Raw genomic sequence first — 17,563 nt, 5'->3', positions numbered from 1 at the left:
TTTTTTTGGTATGGCAATATTGATGACATGCAGTTACAGATACTAATAATACCGACAGAAGAACCCAGGAAGAGGTTTGGCTAGAGATTGTAAAAGTCACTGCGCCAAAATGAATCATAAAAAGAACTTAGAATAGTCAGTGGAGAATTCTAAACTCTACTATTTATTAACAATTTAATAATAATGTTCCATCTTGTACCCAATGGTCACTCTAAACACTGTCAAAAAAGTAACTAAAAGTGCCAGGTCAGTCATCCTTCATCTCCCATCCTTTCACTCTTAAGCTTTCTTTCCTTTTTATAAATATTTACTGAGCGCCTACCATGCTACCACATTTTCAGTTATTGGACTAGGCGCTACAGATATGGATGAATAAGGCACACTTTCTCCTAACAAGAAATTAAATAGTCTAAGGATGAAAAGCAGGCTCTCAAAGGGATTATAATACTAGTGTTAAATGCAATGATACAGATACGCTATATCTGGGAACATGGAATAGTAGTATGTACTGGAGAGGAGGCGGAGTGGAGAAATGAAGAGAGGTGGCGGTGGCAGAGGTGACTGAATACCTAAGGTGATTCTTAAAAGTACGTAGGAGTTAATCAAATTTAAGAGGGAGAGAGGAGATTACAGGCAGAATGAACAATATGGGCAAAAGTATAGAGGTGAAAAACTGGAATGTGTCAGGTTACCACAAAATCTAATGTTAGACTCTAGTAGTGGGATTAAAGGCTGGAGAAATTGGCTGTGGACAGATCCGGAGTGATCTGATCAGATTTGGTTTCCAGGTAGATTACTGCACCTTACAGATAACAGAATCAAAGTAGTAATCACTTTTCAGTTAATTTACTTGGTGGCTGTGGGAAAAAACAGACTTAGAAAGGACACGAAAAAAAAAGCAGAGAGAACAGTTAGATCTGTATTAATCTAGGTCTAAGATAATGAGGATTATGAAGGCAGTGCTAGGAGAGATGAAAAGAAAATAAAGGGATGAGAGATACAGGGGAAGGAAGGAGGCAAGGATTCCCCCTGGCTTTCTAGCTTGGGTTCCTGCGTAGATAGTGATGTCACAATAAGAATATTTTAGACAATTTTATGCAAGTAAATCTGAAAAAGATAAGAAAAATTATTAAGGAAAACAGATTCAGGAAGGAAAAAAATTTTAAAGTCCTAAAGTATTAAATACATTGAAGTAGTAGTTTAAAAAATCTGCAGGAAGAAAATATCAGGATCTTTCCGAAGCAGGACTCAAACCCATGTCTCCTGTGTTGTAGGTGGATTTTTTACCTGCTTGAGCCATCAGAGAAGCCCACTTTAATGGGAGATCCTACTAATGGTCAAGAAAAAGATAATTCCAATTTTCTACAAATTATTTCAGAGATTAGGAAAAGAGGCTACTTTTCCTCATATTTTATCTATATATTTTGTTTTGTTAAAATATTTAGCTCTTTAATGACAGTATCTTCATAAACACTCCTCATATAAAGAAATCACAAATTAGAAATTATGTTAAATACTGAGAGCATATAAAATTATTAGATAGGAATCCTGCCTTTAAGGAGCTTTGGAGTAAGTTTTGAAATCAGGAAGTTTGAGACTTCCAACTTTGTTCCATTTTTCAAAACTGTTTTGACTATTCATGGTCCTTTGAGATTCCACATGAATTTTAGAATGGGTGTTTCTGCAAAGAACTTTGTTGGGATTATGACAGGGATTTCAATGATTCTATAGATTGCTTTGAGAAATACTATCATTTTAACAATCCATGAACAGGATGTATTTCCAATTATTTAAGTCTTTTTAAAATTTCTTCAGTAATGTTTTATAATGTCTAGTGTACAAGTCTTTTACCTGCTTGGTTAAATTTACTCCTAAGTATTTTTTTCTTTTTGATGCTCTTGTAGTGGAATTGTGTCCTTAACTTGTTTTTTTTTTTTGGTTATCTATTGTCAGTGTATAGAAATGCAACTGGATTGGGAGAGAATAATCTTCGGTTTAAAAATAGGGCTTCTCTTCTTTTTGCTCCGGCCTGGTGCACTGGGAAGACCCAGAGGAATCGGGTGGAGAGGGAGGTGGGAGGGGGGATCGGGATTGGGAATACATGTAAATCCATGGCTGATTCATATCAATGTATGACAAAACCCACTGGAAAAAAAAAAAAAAAAAAAGAAATGCAACTGGTTTTTGTATGTTAATTTTGCATCCTGTAAAAATATTCTTTTTATTGACTCATTATTTAAAATGAATAAATTCACATGCTGAAATATATTAAGTGAAAGAGATATGCTTAGTTGACATGGCATTAAATTATTTGCCATAACATCTAAACAAATATTTTGATTTGATAAACTTTAGAAGCAAGCCAAACGAGGAAAAAATATTTTATGGTCTTATTTCCATTTTCCTGCCCTCTTCAGCATCTGTCATTTGTTGAGCAGCATTTCCTCACCCCTTCCCTGAAACCTTTACCTTCCTTGGCACTGGCAGTATTATACTGCCTTGACTTTTCTCCTGTTTGTCTGATTGCTCCATTTCTGTATGCACTGGCTCATTCTCATACCTCTCACCTCCCCCTGATCAATTAGAATGTTCCCTAAGATTCTGTGCTCAGTCTTGTTTCCCTCCTTTGCATTTCTTTCCTCAGATTCTTTTCCCAAACTTTCCTCATTTCCACGTGACTGACTCCCCTTAACAAGCATACAACAGGCAGTAAGTATATGACAAACTGAGAAATACCAAGAAACTCTACTAGTTTAGTGAGAAGTGAACTTTTTCTGAACGACTGCTGTCGGTAGATGGATGATGTAGGTGAATTTACAAGAAGCAGTAGGAAGAACTTTTTCTATTCACCCCTTCTTTCACCAGATAGTATCTTTATTTATTTACTTTTTGCTCATTCAGGGTATTTTATTTTCATAAAGTAGACAATCTTGGACTTTCGTACGATCAGTGAGATAATGTCTTTAAAGGACTGGTTAAGCAGGGAGGGGCACCTCTATTTTTTTTTTTATGCTTTATGTCAATCTACAGCAACATTAAAAAGAAAAGGACACATATTTTATAAATATATATAAATATATCTCAATAACTCAAAAGCAGAATTTGTGAAAACCTTAAGCTTGTGTAATTATTACAAAAAGAAAAAAGACACAAAATGATTAGTATATAAACCAACTCACCAATGATTCCACTATCTCTGCTTTCAAGGGTAGAGGTTGGACTCGTGACAGCCCCATAGCTGCCGTCCTTGGCGGTCGCATTTGTACTGACTGGTGGGAGGGTGGAACAGGGGCTACTGGCTGGTGGAGAGGCAGTGCTGCTAGTCAACGTGGAACAGGGACTTATCCGCTGGGTGATTGCTGAGGTCTGAAAAATTGAAATGAAAAATAAGATAAGCTGATCAGCTGTTAAGTGAAAGTGTATCTTATGGTAAAACCTATGCTTTGATAACAAAAAGAAAAAAAAATCTACATGCACAGATTTTACAGCTATTAGGTTCTGTTTGTTTTTGCTTTCCAGGATAAAGCATTCTGTGTTCTATAATTAAGGTGAAACTTGATAAATTTAACATGAGCAGAGACTGTGGTCTGTTTTTTCTGCCTAGGAAATTTACAGTGACAAGTAGTCTTTATTATTGCTATAAATTAATAGATGATTTTTTTTATTCATCAAAAATTTTTCTTGCTGTTTTCAATCAACAAAAATTTTCTAAAGGCTTAGAACTTGGTCTTGCTAATAATTTTCTTTGGATAGAAAAAAAAATCTTTGCAGCCAAGGAGTAATAAAACTAAAGCTCTTAATGCAAATATAGATGGGCTTTTTTTGATACATAGGTGGCTTCTCAGAGGTAATAAATGAATGTAGGGAAAATGCCTATCTAAAAGTTTGTCAAATGAAGTAGAATAATATTAATTTAATACAAACAAAATAATTTCTCTGTAAAAACTGATTATAGACAGATCACTGAGTGACTCTTATACCTGAAGTTACCTCCTTTTTACATTTTTGATGGGATGCAATGACTAATCACAAAAAAGACTGATGGTAATATATTCTGGTTTACCTAGTTTAATGACAATTCATTTTCTTTAGCTCTTTCTACCCAAATAAATTAATGAAATAATGAATGAAAGTATATATGTTTTTTTGAACACTTCAGAAATTTTTTCCTTTTCAAAACAGTAACTGGTCAATGGCAGAATTACTTGAAGGAGGACTAATGATAAATTTGACATTTAAAAAAAAAGCATTTCAATTTCTTTACATACAGAGTCTACTCATAATCTCTTTGATAAATTGAAGAGTTACATTTTATAACTTGATTGGAAAATATGTTGATCACTGGATATGAGAATATTAAGGCTCTTTGACTCATCCCTAAATGAGTGCCAGATGCAATCCCCTGTATTTAATTATCTATGTTGAATCCAGGTTTTGATTTTAATTTAAATGCTATAACCAGGATATAAAAGATACATGCAACTCAACTAAGCATAAATGACATTCTCAGAACACTGCAATCAAGTAAATCTTTTCAATCGTATAACTAATATTAGAAACTGATTCTTAATAATACAATAAGCCCTCAAATCTATGCCATTTTTCTTCTACATAATTTTTCACCATTGGAGGGAGGAGTTTCAATTTCTTTCTAATTGCCTCTATTTCTACAAAATGATGTTAGTCTGTAATTGCCTCTATTTCTACAAAATGATGTTAGTCTATCAGAGCATGAGTAGGGCTTGTAGGAGAATTACCTGTGGAATGAAAAAAACAAGTTTCACTACAAAACTGACAGATACTCAACCCCACTCCAGTCTTACTAAGTTAGAATCCTCCCTAGTTAGAATCTGGCATAGCAATTCTTAACCGCCTCATTCTCAGTTTAAGAAACATGTGGGTACTTTATTAGAATTGTACTAGAATCTTTTTATATTAGATATATTTATAGTCATTCCATATTGAAAAAGTTTCATTTTGGTATGAATCTATTACTTCTATGGTAACTCATTTCCATTTTCAGACAAGATTCTCAGTCTGTTCTCTGAGAAAGGAAACCATTATATGCATAATACAGCAAAAGTGAAGGTTAAGCTCAAATGACATGTAATTTTTACTGTAAGTTATTTTCTGGAAAATACAGCATTTATCACAGAATGTATGCTTTAAAAGCTTTAACTGTAAAAGCAAAGCTTAAAGATCAACTCATTCAGAAAGCAGGAAATTTGTTTCATGGCTTGTGAATTTAAAGGCGAGCCTTATATTTATTTAAGGAGGCTAGTTAATGAGATACAGAAATCTCTTTTAGGCACAGAAAGACAACATTATTTACTCGCCATACTGTAGGCTAAAATGGACACCTAATTAAGCCACTCTACTTCTAAAACCTTTTGGTGGTTTTCCCATTGATCCCATTGGATCCCAAACTCCCAATCTGGATCATTCAAGGTCCTACATCCTAATACTCCAGAAACTACAGAGAAAAGAAAATACAGTGGTCAATTGAATATCACTTTGAATATCTTGTCTTTTGCAAAAAAATGATATATGCTAACTTGCATGTGCTGGATTCTACTATTGTTAATACTGTTCTGAGGACACCATCACTATAGGGTCTTCTTAAAGCAATCTATCTTTGTTAGTACGCGCTTTAGCACAGAAGTCACTAATAATCTTCCTAAGACTAGAAATTCCAGTGATCAATTCAGCCACTTTCTTAGGTGGTTCCAAGACAGTGTCATGGTATATTACATTTCAAGCAGGCTATCATATAGCTTTATTATTAATATCTTAATTTGTTTAATGTTTCAAAGTTAAAGTTGTTTTTTTAAATGTTACTACCTCATTTCTCCTTATCAACCAAGTATGAGGTGTAAAAACTACACTAAATGTAAAAGCTATGAAGCAATTTCCTCCAACTCATACAGTTTCTGAATACATTTACATACTAATTATATTACACATTGTTTTATATATTTTGTTTGCATGACATTTTACAGCTTACAAAGTGCTTTTGTATTCATGATTTAACTTGATCTTCAAAATAATTCTGTCATGATTTCATATTACTCTGGACTGGTATGGTGTAGCTATTGAGAACATAAGTTGTAAAAGCAGACTGCCTGGATTTGAATACTATTCCATCACTTTCTGGCAGTGTTTCTTTTTTTTCTTAACTGAAAATTGAAATATAAAAGGACTCTACCACATCCAGTTGTAAGGAAACTTAAATGAAACAGTGTAAATAAAGCAATTAGTACAGTGATTATACACAGTATTAAACACTTATTTACTGTTAGTTACTATTAACTTTGAAAAACCTAAAGCTGAGAGAGGTTAAGCGACATGTCCAAATTTACAAAATGGTAGGTGGTAGAGCTGGAACCGGGACACAGATTCAGTGACACTGGTTCAGTGACTTTTCTATTATGACATCACTTTAGCTACATTAAATCAATGATACTACTCATTTACTTATTTTATGACGAATCATGCAGTTAATGCACAAGTAAGACACACTCTATTGACTTGTGACTTAATTCAGAAACCACTGCAACATGCTGTGACAATAAGGCATCTCAAAAGCAACCCAATATAAATTTTAGCACCTGAAGAAATGTAGCATTTTAGAAACAACAGGGTCCTTGGCAAATTCTCAGATTGTAATGTCATGTTGCTTGGTCATTATTATAGCAGTCATATTTTAACCTGACATGAATATCAAAAACTCACAAGTAAAACAGATGTTTTATTTATAGCAATTTTAAAAAAGCCCTCAACATATATCATTTCCATTTTCTATTCAGATCACATGATACTGACATGGTTACAATGTAAATTAGTTATGAAAAGAAAAAAATCAATCCCTGTCATCATGAAGCTTACTTTCTTGTGTGAGATCAAACAACCCCTCACAACTAAATATATCATGTAATAAATTAATGATAAGAGCTATAATGCAGGGTAAGGGGATACAGTGATGGGCAGGGGCTATTAGATAAAATAACTAAGGAAGGCCTTACTGAGGAGAGAACACTTGAGCAGAGCACTGGATGAAGTGAGGAAGTGAGTTATGTGGAAGAACATTCCAGTATAAATGAATGTTTTATATGTCTAAGGAATGACAGGAAGGCCAGTGTTGCGGGAGAACTGCAGTGAAAGGGAGAGGGACAGGCAACGATACAGGAGAGGCAGCGAGGGGTCAGATCAGGTAGCCCCTTTCTGGTCATGGTAAGGATTTCAGATTTACTGTTAAATCTGGGGGATACAGTGGAAGGTTGAGAGCAGAAAAATACTGGGCTGGCCAAAAGTTTATTCAGGTTTTCCACAATGGCCTATGTTTGTCCCAGGTGCAGAGGATACAGCAGTAAATGCGAGTGTGCTCAATCACCAAGTCGTGTCTGACTCTTTGCAACACCATGGACTGTCTATTGCACACCAGGCTCTTCTGTCCATGGAATTTCCCAGGCAAGAATACTGGAATGGGTTGCCACTTCCTACTCCAGAGGACCTCCCTGACCCAGAAATCCAATCCAGTCTCCTGTGTCTCCTGCACTGAGATGAATATTTTGATCATTAATTTTTCAGATTTTTGGTTTTTCTAATGTATGTATCCCAAACTAAAGTTTTTAAATGCGTATCTTTATATACTACAAGTTTTGTTATATTTTGTTTCTATTATTTCAGTTTAAAGTATTTTCTAATTTCTTGTGATTCTCCAACATAAAGGCTACTTCAGTTCAGTTCAGTTCAGTCACTCAGTCGTGTCCGACTCTTTGCGACCCCATGAATCGCAGCACGCCAGGCCTCCCTGTCCATCACAAGTTCCCGGAGTTTACTCAAACTCATGCACATCGAGTCGGTGATGCCATCCAGCCGTCTCATCCTCTGTCATCCCCTTCTCCTCCTGCCCCCAATCTTTCCCAGCATCAGGGTCTTTTCCAATGAGTCAACTCTTCGCATGAGGTGGCCAAAGTACTGGAGTTTCAGCTTCAGCATCAATCCTTCCAATGAACACCCAGGACTTATCTCCTTTAGGATGGACTGGCTGGATCTCCTTGAAGTCCAAGGGACTCTCAAGAGTCTTCTCCAACACCAAAGTTCAAAAGCATCAATTTTTCGGTGCTCAGCTTTCTTCACAGTCCAACTCTCACATCCATACATGACCACTGGAAAAACCATAGCCTTGACCAGACGGACCTTTGTTGGCAAAGTAATGTCTCTGCTTTTTAATATGCTATCTAGGTTGGTCACAACTTTCCTTCCAAGGAGTAAGCGTCTTTTAATTTCATGGCTGCAATTGTGGAAAGGCTACTTAGGAGTATATTAATATCCAAATACGTGGGGATTTTGATTTTCTATATGTTATCTTTCAGCTATCATTTTCTAAGTTATTTTATAATCGATTAATTCTACTAAAGTAGTGAAAGTGAAAGCTCCTCAGTCATGTTCAACTCTTTGAGACCCCATGGACTATACAGTCCATGGAATTCTCCAGGCCAAAATACTGGTTTGGATAGCCTTTCCCTTCTCCAGGGGGTCTTTCCAACCCAGGGATCAAACCCAGGTCTCCCACATAGCAGGAAGATTCTTTACCAGCTGAGCCACAAGGGAAGCCCAAGAATACTGAAGTGGGTAGCCTATCCCTTCTCCAGCACATCTTCCTGACCCAGGAATTGAACTGGGGTCTCCTGCATTACAGGTGGATTCTTTACCAACTGAGCTATCAGGGAAGCCCTACATCTGTCAAGATCTGGTCTATGAATCAGCATATTGTAAATTTGCTAAATAATCCATGTGTATCTGAAAACAATATGCATTCTGCAATTTAGGGGTATGGTGCTTTTATATATATATATATATATACACACACACACACACACACACACACACACATCACACATGTCTTGTTTGTTGGTTTATTTAGTTATTTCCTCATTCATTCACTAAAGGAATCAAAACCTTGAAGTGGCTTTTTAAACTTAAGAACGAAACTAAAAGGTGTTCCATGAACTGAAGCAATACAGTGATTAAGGAAAATGAAGTTATATTCCAGGCCTGAAAAGGCATTTGACACTTGGGATCATTCTTCTGACAAGACCCACACCCACGCCCTGCAACATTTTTTCTTTCCTGGTTATAATAGGCCGATTCATCCCACGTTTCACTAAGTTGATGGGAAGCAGTTTACCTGATTTTCATCCTGTACTTCCATGTTGTACTGGTCACCTGGCTGAACTTCCGTGACTTTCTCCCCAAGGAGGAAACCCAGGCGAGTCATGAGTGTGTTTGCTGCCTCATCTACAGATGGAGGGGGACCAAGTTCCTGTTCAGCATCACCTGCAACAGGAAGACATCGAAACACCTGAGCCTTTCAAAATTAAATAGCCAGTTTTACATTGTTTTTTACATTCTGTTTGGGCATTTTCTTTGTTTCACATTCTAAATCTAAAATTACCAGGTCCCTGACCAGAAGCTTATTTTTCCACTGTTACATATTACAATTGACAGTCTACTCAGAATTCTCAATATATTTACTTGAAACCCTTGAGTTTGAGAGAATGTTTTTGTAACTCACTCAAAAGAAGTTTCCCATTTCTCTGGCAGTTGGCTTTCCAACACAAGTCCTAGTCTTGGGGTTTAGCTCCTGGCCACAATCACTGCCTTCATTCAGCTTCTTTTATCTCTTTTTTCTTAGTTTGTATAAATATTCTTTTTTATTTTAAAATCAGTTCAAACTTACAAAAAAGTTTCAAGAATAGTACAAAGAACAATTTTTTTCCCTTAATCACTTTAAAATATAGACATGCTACCCCATCAGGCCCAGATAGTACGCATTTTCTATGAACAAGGACATTTTCTTACATAACCGCAATACCAACACAGAAATCAGGAACCTAACATTTTACATTATGATCTCATCCACAGACCCCATTTAAGTTTTGATATTTATCCAGTAACGTCATTTCTAGCAAAAAGATCCAATTCAGGATTAAGCAATGCATTTAGTTCTCAGTTTTCTTTGACTCTATAAATCTTGAACAGTTCCTCAGTCTTTTCTTAACTTTCACAAGCTTGACACTTTTGAAGATTATAATTCAGACATTTTGTACCATGTCCCTCAATTTCAACTTTTCTCATGGTATCTCATGATTTAATTCAGGGTAAGCATTTTTGGCAGCACTTTCACAAAATTAATGCTGTGTTAACTTGGATCACTTGGTTATGGTAGTGTCTGCCAGGTTTTCCACTCTAAAATTATACAATTTCTCTTCATAATTAATAAGTGTTTTGTGGGGGGATACTTTTGAGAATATATAAATATCCCATTCCTCACCAAGGTTTTAAATTAAAAAAATTTTTGATAAAAATACATGTAATAATATTTGCCATTTTAACCATTTTTAAGCATACAATTCAGTGGCAATAAGTACATTCACAATATTGTGCAACCATCTCCATTTTTCAGAACAGATTAATCATCCCCCAAAGAAACTGCATCCACTAAACAAAACTCCCCATGCCTAGTAACCTTTATTCTACTTCCTGTTTCTAGGAATTTGTCTATTCTAGGCACCTCATATAAGTGGAATCAGACAGTATTTGTCCTTTTATGTCTAGCTTATCTCACTTTGCACATTTTCAAGGTTCATTCATTTTATAGCATGCTTCAGAGTTTCACTCCTTGTAATGGTTAAATTATATTCTATTTTATATACATAACCATTTATTTAGTCATCTGTCCATCACATGGGACACTTGAGCTGTTTCCACCTACTAGATATTATAAGTAATGATCGTATGGACACTGGTATACAATAGCAGTTTGAATCTCTCCTCAATAAACTTTTGCCCACTATTTTTAGCATCCATTAATGTTTCCCAGTTTAATTAATTATTATCATGCTTGCCAAATAGTAATTTTAATAAATCCATCACTCTTTTACAGTTTAGTTTCTTTTCCTTTATCTATGTGTCTATCTATGTACCTAACTATCTGAACTCAAAGACTCCTATTTTACTCAATGAGTTATAATCTGTTACTGTTATTATTTATTTTGTTGCTCAAACCATCCCAGAGTTGGCCAGGCAAGCCTTTTCAATTTGGCTCCTGTAACCTTCTGACATATCCCTGTCATTTTCTGAGTACTTCTTTGCTTTTTGTCACAAGATGTCGCAGGTTCCTCAAGTATTTTCTCTGCCCTAGCCCTTGAATCAGTCCTTTTTTCCAAGAAAGCCTGATTTTTTTTAAGAGGGTAAACGTATTTAGAATATCAAATATGCTCATCAGATGAGGATGTCACTGCCTTGCAGGTCCACCATGTGGGCAAAGTTACACAATTATGTTCATACATATATGCAGACACACAGTTCTATATTCATTTTAATCTGTAAATCCATATATAAACACCCCCCAAAAGTTCACAGCTGAGCCCTAATTCAATACCACAGGGTTAAATCTGAATTTCTTCCTTTCCAAGGTGGTAACTTTTCTGCAACAGTGAAAAACCCGATCTTCATTTTCCTTACTTATTTCATCTATTCTCCTTGCACGTGACAAATCTCACTGCTGCTCACTGCTACCCTGCACACAGATGCTCCACTCACCCTGGCTGGGTTCCTACCCTGAGCTATCACTTTCCCAATCAGGATATTTTTCCAAAACTGATGTATAATTCATATACCATAAGCTCTTCCCCCTTAGAGTATACAGCTCAGTGGCTTTAGTATATTCATAAGTTTATCACCACTCTAATTCCTGAACACTTTCATCACTCCAAAAAGAAACCCTACTCAGGTTCACTTTTTTGCCCTGAAATTTAGGCCCTTAAATTTTTTGATCTCTGGAATTCATTGTAATTCTGTTTCCAGTCTGTTGTCTTCTTTCCATACAATTAGTTTTTAAGCTTCTGTATTTAGGCTATTTTTCAGGGGTAACCAACTACAGATATTGCTCTTTTTCATACCTTTTCACGGAAGGCTGCTGAACAAAGTCAATATGAGTATCTTCCTTAGCCTCATCGTCAAAATAAATTTATTTCCAAATAAAGAATTTATAGAAATTTACAGATAAAAAATGAGCCAGGGAACTCAAGATGATCTATTTTAAATTTGATGCAGAACTAATTTACCTAAACTGAATTTATCTGTTTACATTAACTTGATTCATTGTTAACATTTTTTCAGATTTTGTTTCATGCTCAAGTATATTTATAACAATTCACAGTAGCACATATCCTGTATATGGTATTACCAAAAATTTTTTTTGTTTTGTTTTTTTGGCTATCCTTTCACCATAGCGAGCATTAACTATAGTGTCATATGGTTTGATACTAAAGCACAATAGCTTAATTTCTTTGGATAGTCTGTGTTACACATTAAATCACTCCAAATGCCAGGAAAATGAGATTATCTAGCCCCCAAATTCCCTGGGGACTGTAGCCCTTCAAGCTACTCTATGCATGGGATCTTCCAGGCAAGAATACTAGAGTGGGTTGTCATTTCCTACTCTAGGGGATCTTCCGACCCCGGGATCGAACCCATGTCCCCTGTGTCTCCTTCATTGGCAGGCAGTTCTTTTACCACTGAGCCACCTGGGAAGCCCCACATTTTTGTATAGCATTACTGAACTCAAAGTGTGGAAAATCTATATAGAATTCTTATTGGATTTATGTCAGAGTAGAAAAACAGTATATATTCCCTTCTCCATTTCCTCTCCAAGAAACAACAAAAATGGATTTCTCTGCCACAGAACAGAAAGATATCCCTGGGGCTTTATTACCTCTATAATGTCCAACATTATAAACAGTTCCTTCTCTTTCTGCCTCTGCCCAACTAAGGTACACTAACAAAATCTCAGGAAAAAGTTGTTATATATGCAAATGCATCTTTGAAACAAGTACCCTAAATCTAAAAAATAACATAAATGAATGTATATAAAAAACAGAAACAGACTTACAGAGAGAGAAAACAAACCTGTGGTTATCAAAGGGGAGAGAGAAGGGAGGAGGGATAAATCAGGGGTATTGGATTAGCAGATACGAACTACTACATGTAAAACAGATAAGCAACAGGATACACTGTTCAGCACAGGGAATTACACCCATTTTCTTATAATAATCTATAATGGAGTATAATCTGCAAAAATAATCACTATGTAAGTAAACCTGAAAGTAACACAATATTGTAAGTCAAATATACTTCAATAAAAACAAACAAATCCCCTCTCTTCATTCAAGCAAATTTCCACCTTTAAACCCTTGCTAGAAAGAATTTTTCATTTTGTTACTATAGTGTATGGAAGTTCTAAACTACTAAGTCATCTATTTAATATTATTAAAATTTATCAAAGTCTACTACAATAACAAGAATACTTATATGAAATCAAAAGTAAACAGATTCTGGGTAAAATGCTGAAAGTTATTTTGAAGATATTTATAATAAAATGCACTAGTCCCTGACCTCTTCAGATTTCACAACATACTACTACACTACATACAAATGGCAGGCAGAGACTATAATTACATTATCATTTCATGCATTATTCACAAAAGTCCAAGTGTTACTCACTTAAGAAAGAGGCCAGAAGAAAAATAAACCAAATTCTTCCTTTGTCTTCTAGGCTCTTTTATTCATGTTACAGTTATTTTTACTATGTCACTCTAGTGTCTTAATTGTTTTCCTAAATATTTCTTTTAAAGGTTACTAATATTTATTATTTTGAAGAAGCCTCCAAGTTCATATCCTTTATATACATCGAAGGATTGATGGGAGAAATGATATAGTGACCAGATTTTGCTGAAATTACTACAGAAAAAATGGGGGAAGATATAGATAAAACAAGTTGTTAAAATTATTGAAGCTAGAAAGTTAGTACATAGCAGTGCATCATTCTATTCTCCATCACTGTAAATATTTGGAACTTTTGAGAAAAAATTATTCAGGGAAGTTTCTTTTAAATAACTTAGTGATTCTCAACTGGTGACAGTTCTGCCCCCAGGGAACATGTGGCAATGACTAGAGGTATTTCTGGCTGTCACACTGTGGGGAGGGGTGTTGCTCCTGGCACCTCGTAGGTAGAGGCCAAGGATGGTGTTAACCATCCTACAATACACAGGACATCTCCCCACAACAAAGGATTATCCAGCTCCGAAAGAAATTAAATAGTATTAAGGTTGAAAAACCCTGAAACAGCTCGAACCGCCTTATCGTTTGTTGTTCAGCTGCCAGGTCGTGTCTGACTCTTTGAAATCCCTTATCCTTTAAAAATCTATCAAACTGAGTGAACTCAACACAGCAGGAAAACAAGTGCCCAAGCTGCTACTTCTGAGGATTCTTATTAATAAAATTGCTTCAGTTTCCAACTTACTATGCATTTTTGCTCTTTGGACCATTTCCTTCCTGGGTGTAGGGTCTGTTTTCTGCACTACTACATTCTGCTATAATCTTTTCAGTCTTTAATGAACCTTAGTCTTACGGTGCATGGTGTGTGCATGCATGCTCCATTAATCAGTCATGTTAAACTCTTGGCAACCCCATGGACTACAGCCCACCAGGTTCCTTTGTCTATGGAGTGGGTTGCCATTCCCTTCTCCACAGATCATCCTGATCCAGGGATTGAACATGGGTGTCCTGCAATGGCAGGAGGATTCTTTACCACTAAGTGACCTGGGAAGCCAATGGTGTGTGGACAGGACTTTATTGGTGTTATATTGTATATGTCAAGGGTGGGGGATTATATCATGACACAGAACAAGTAAATGAAACTAAAAATATATCTCGGTTTTTCAGATTATCTTTTTAAAATTATAACAACATCCAGCACATATGGGGATTAGTTTATATGCCAGGTACTATTACTAAGCGTTTTATATACATTAACTCATTTAATGATTATAACAACCCTATGAGGTAGGCAGGTATCCCCATTTTATGGATAAGAAAAGTGAATCATACAGAGTTGAGTAACTTACTCAAATTTATAAACTATTAAGTAACTGAACTAAGAAATCTGGATCTAGACCTCAGGCTCTTAATCCCTAAGCTCTACTGTCATCCTTGATTCCAGCCTCTCACAATGTTGCTAGGTATCATTTCCTACCTCCCCTCTGTCGAGTGTATTTGTGCAAAACTCTCAAAATTCCTCTGAAATTGTCATACTGAATACCTTACCTATCTTTCTGTCTCATCCATAACCATTCAGGCAACATGAAAAAGGTGTCATCTTCCTAACCAAACATGCCCAATGAAGGTATGAGCCTAAACAAAGATAGCACTTTCTTCAAGTGGGATCCTAGTGTGACTTCTTTAGTAACGATGAACTTGGAATATGATACACAAAACAAGACGGCTGGTAGGATGTTGAAAAATAATCACTGTAAGACTATTATACACAAAATGAACCATATATCATTTATACATTTTGTTGATTAAAGATACTGAAATTTATCTTGGCTATTTGGAAGCAGTGTGTTTATGCAATAGGTTTTGACTTAATGAGGAAGACAGCACCATAAAACTAAATATTCTAACATTTACATGGAAATGGAAAGGTCTGGGGATAGTAAAGAAATTGTGAAGAAGAATGACTGCTATTACTTAACGTCAAGATTTAATCTAATGCTAAAATAATTAAGAGAGAGTATGAATGGTACAAGCATAGACCAAAAGATCAGGAGAACAGAATAAAAAATCCAGAAACATATCTATACAAGTGGAGTCACCTTATTTAGGACAGCAATGCCACTGCACTTGTTTAGTAAGAGACTGGCATTTTCTCTCTTTTTTTTATGAGTATGCTACATTTACTTGCAGTGGGTAATATGAAATTTGACAATAATGGCACATTTGACAATAAAGACTGTAAAGCGATACCTTCTGGACATTAACATGAAGCGATGGTGCCCATCTACTATGAAGACTCTTTATGTACAATGATGAAACAATAAACAAACACATAAGTATATATCTCTATCCATTACTCCAAATCCTCATTGATAAAACACTGTGCTTCAAGTAGACCCATTAATTTTATAATATGTGTTTTAACTAAATTGCATATATAGACAAAAATCCCACCAAAAATATTCACACAGGGCCTCATATATTACAGGGTGACCCTGAGAGAATGGCATTTTCAATAATTGGTGATGGATCTCTGTCAGAATAAACATGAAACCTGTCCCTACCTCATCCCATACACAAAAATCAATTCCAGGTGGAGTATAGACCCAAATGCAAAAGAGAATACATTTTCTGGAAGGTAGCCTAAGAGAAAGTCTTCATGAACTAGGACTAGGCAAAGATTTCTCAGATAGGACACAAAAGGCACTAACCCACAAAAGAAAAAGATAGGCAAGTTTATTAATAAGAAAAACTTCTGTTCCCCAAAGATTCCACTAAAACAGTAAAAAAAGGCAAGCCACAAAGTGGGAAGAATATCTTTAACTCAATCTTGCCTGTTACTCCAGGTATCTCCTGACTTCCTACTTTTGCATTCCAGTCCCTTATGATGAAAAGCACTTCTCTTTTTGGTGTTAGTCCTAGAAGGTCTTGCAGGTCTTCGTAGAACCGTTCTACTTCAGCTTCTTTGGCATTAGTGGTTGGGGCATAGACTTGGATTACTGTGATAGAGAATGGTTTGCCTTGGAAATGAAGAGAGATCATTCTGTTGTTTTTGAGATTGCACCTAAGTACTGCATTTCAGACCCCTGTGTTGACTATGAGGGCTACTCCATTTCTTCTAAGGGTTTCTTGCCCACAGTATTAGATATAAGAGAAAAGGAAAGATATACCTATCTGAATGCAGAGTTCCAAAGAATAGCAAGGAGAGACAAGAAAGCCTGCCTCAGTGATCAATGCAAAGAAACAGAGGAAAACAATAGAATGGGAAAGACTAGTGATCTCTTCAAGAAAACCAGAGCTATCAAGGGAACATTTCATGCAAAGATGGGCACAATAAAGGAAATAAATGGTATGGCCCTAACAGAAGCAGAAGATACTAAGAAGAGCTGGCAAGAATCCACAGAAGAACTATACAAAAATGATCTTCATGACGCAGATAACCATGATGACGTGATCACTCACATAGAGGCAGACATCCTGGAATGTGAAGTCAAGTGGGCTTTAGGAAGTGTCACTACAAATAAAGCTAGTGGAGGTGATGGAATTCCAGTTGAGCTATTTCAAATCCTAGAAGATGATGCTGTGAAAGTGCTGCACTCAATATACCAGCAAATTTGGAAAACTCAGCAGTGGCCACATGTCTGGAAAAGGTCAGTTTTCATTCTAATCCTAAAGAAAGACAACGCCAAAGAATGTTCAAACTGCCTCACAATTGCACTCATCTCACATGCTAGCAAAGTAATGCTCAATATTTTCCAAGCCAGGCTTCAACAGCACGTGAACCGAGAACTTCCAGACATTCAAGCTGAATTTAGAAAAGGCAGAGGAACCAGAGATCAAAATGCCAATATCCGCTGGATCATCAAAAAAGCAAGAGAGTTACAGAAAAACATCTACTTCTGCTTTATTGACTATGCCACAGCCTTTGACTGTATGGATC

The 17,563-nt window shown here is 36.0% G+C and overlaps 1 protein-coding gene across 5 annotated transcripts in view; it reads right to left on the bottom strand.

The window, feature by feature from the left end:
• Positions 1–17,563, bottom strand: part of TANC2 (tetratricopeptide repeat, ankyrin repeat and coiled-coil containing 2) — a 371,488-nt gene that overhangs the window by 137,591 nt on the left and 216,334 nt on the right. For all 5 annotated transcript variants that reach the window (XM_043904966.1, XM_043904965.1, XM_043904967.1 and 2 more), the window contains 2 exons: positions 9,191–9,339; positions 3,180–3,366 (listed from right to left, as the gene is read on the bottom strand). In XM_043904966.1, coding sequence (XP_043760901.1) covers positions 3,180–3,366; positions 9,191–9,339 — 336 coding nt within the window. The remainder of the gene's footprint in view (positions 1–3,179; positions 3,367–9,190; positions 9,340–17,563) is intronic.

This window comes from Cervus elaphus, chromosome 5, assembly GCF_910594005.1.
Source record: "Cervus elaphus chromosome 5, mCerEla1.1, whole genome shotgun sequence".
In the NCBI taxonomy this organism is placed as follows: domain Eukaryota; kingdom Metazoa; phylum Chordata; class Mammalia; order Artiodactyla; family Cervidae; genus Cervus; species Cervus elaphus.
The sequence above is the reverse complement of the archived record's forward strand: the minus strand, read 5'-3'. Positions and strand labels throughout refer to the sequence as shown.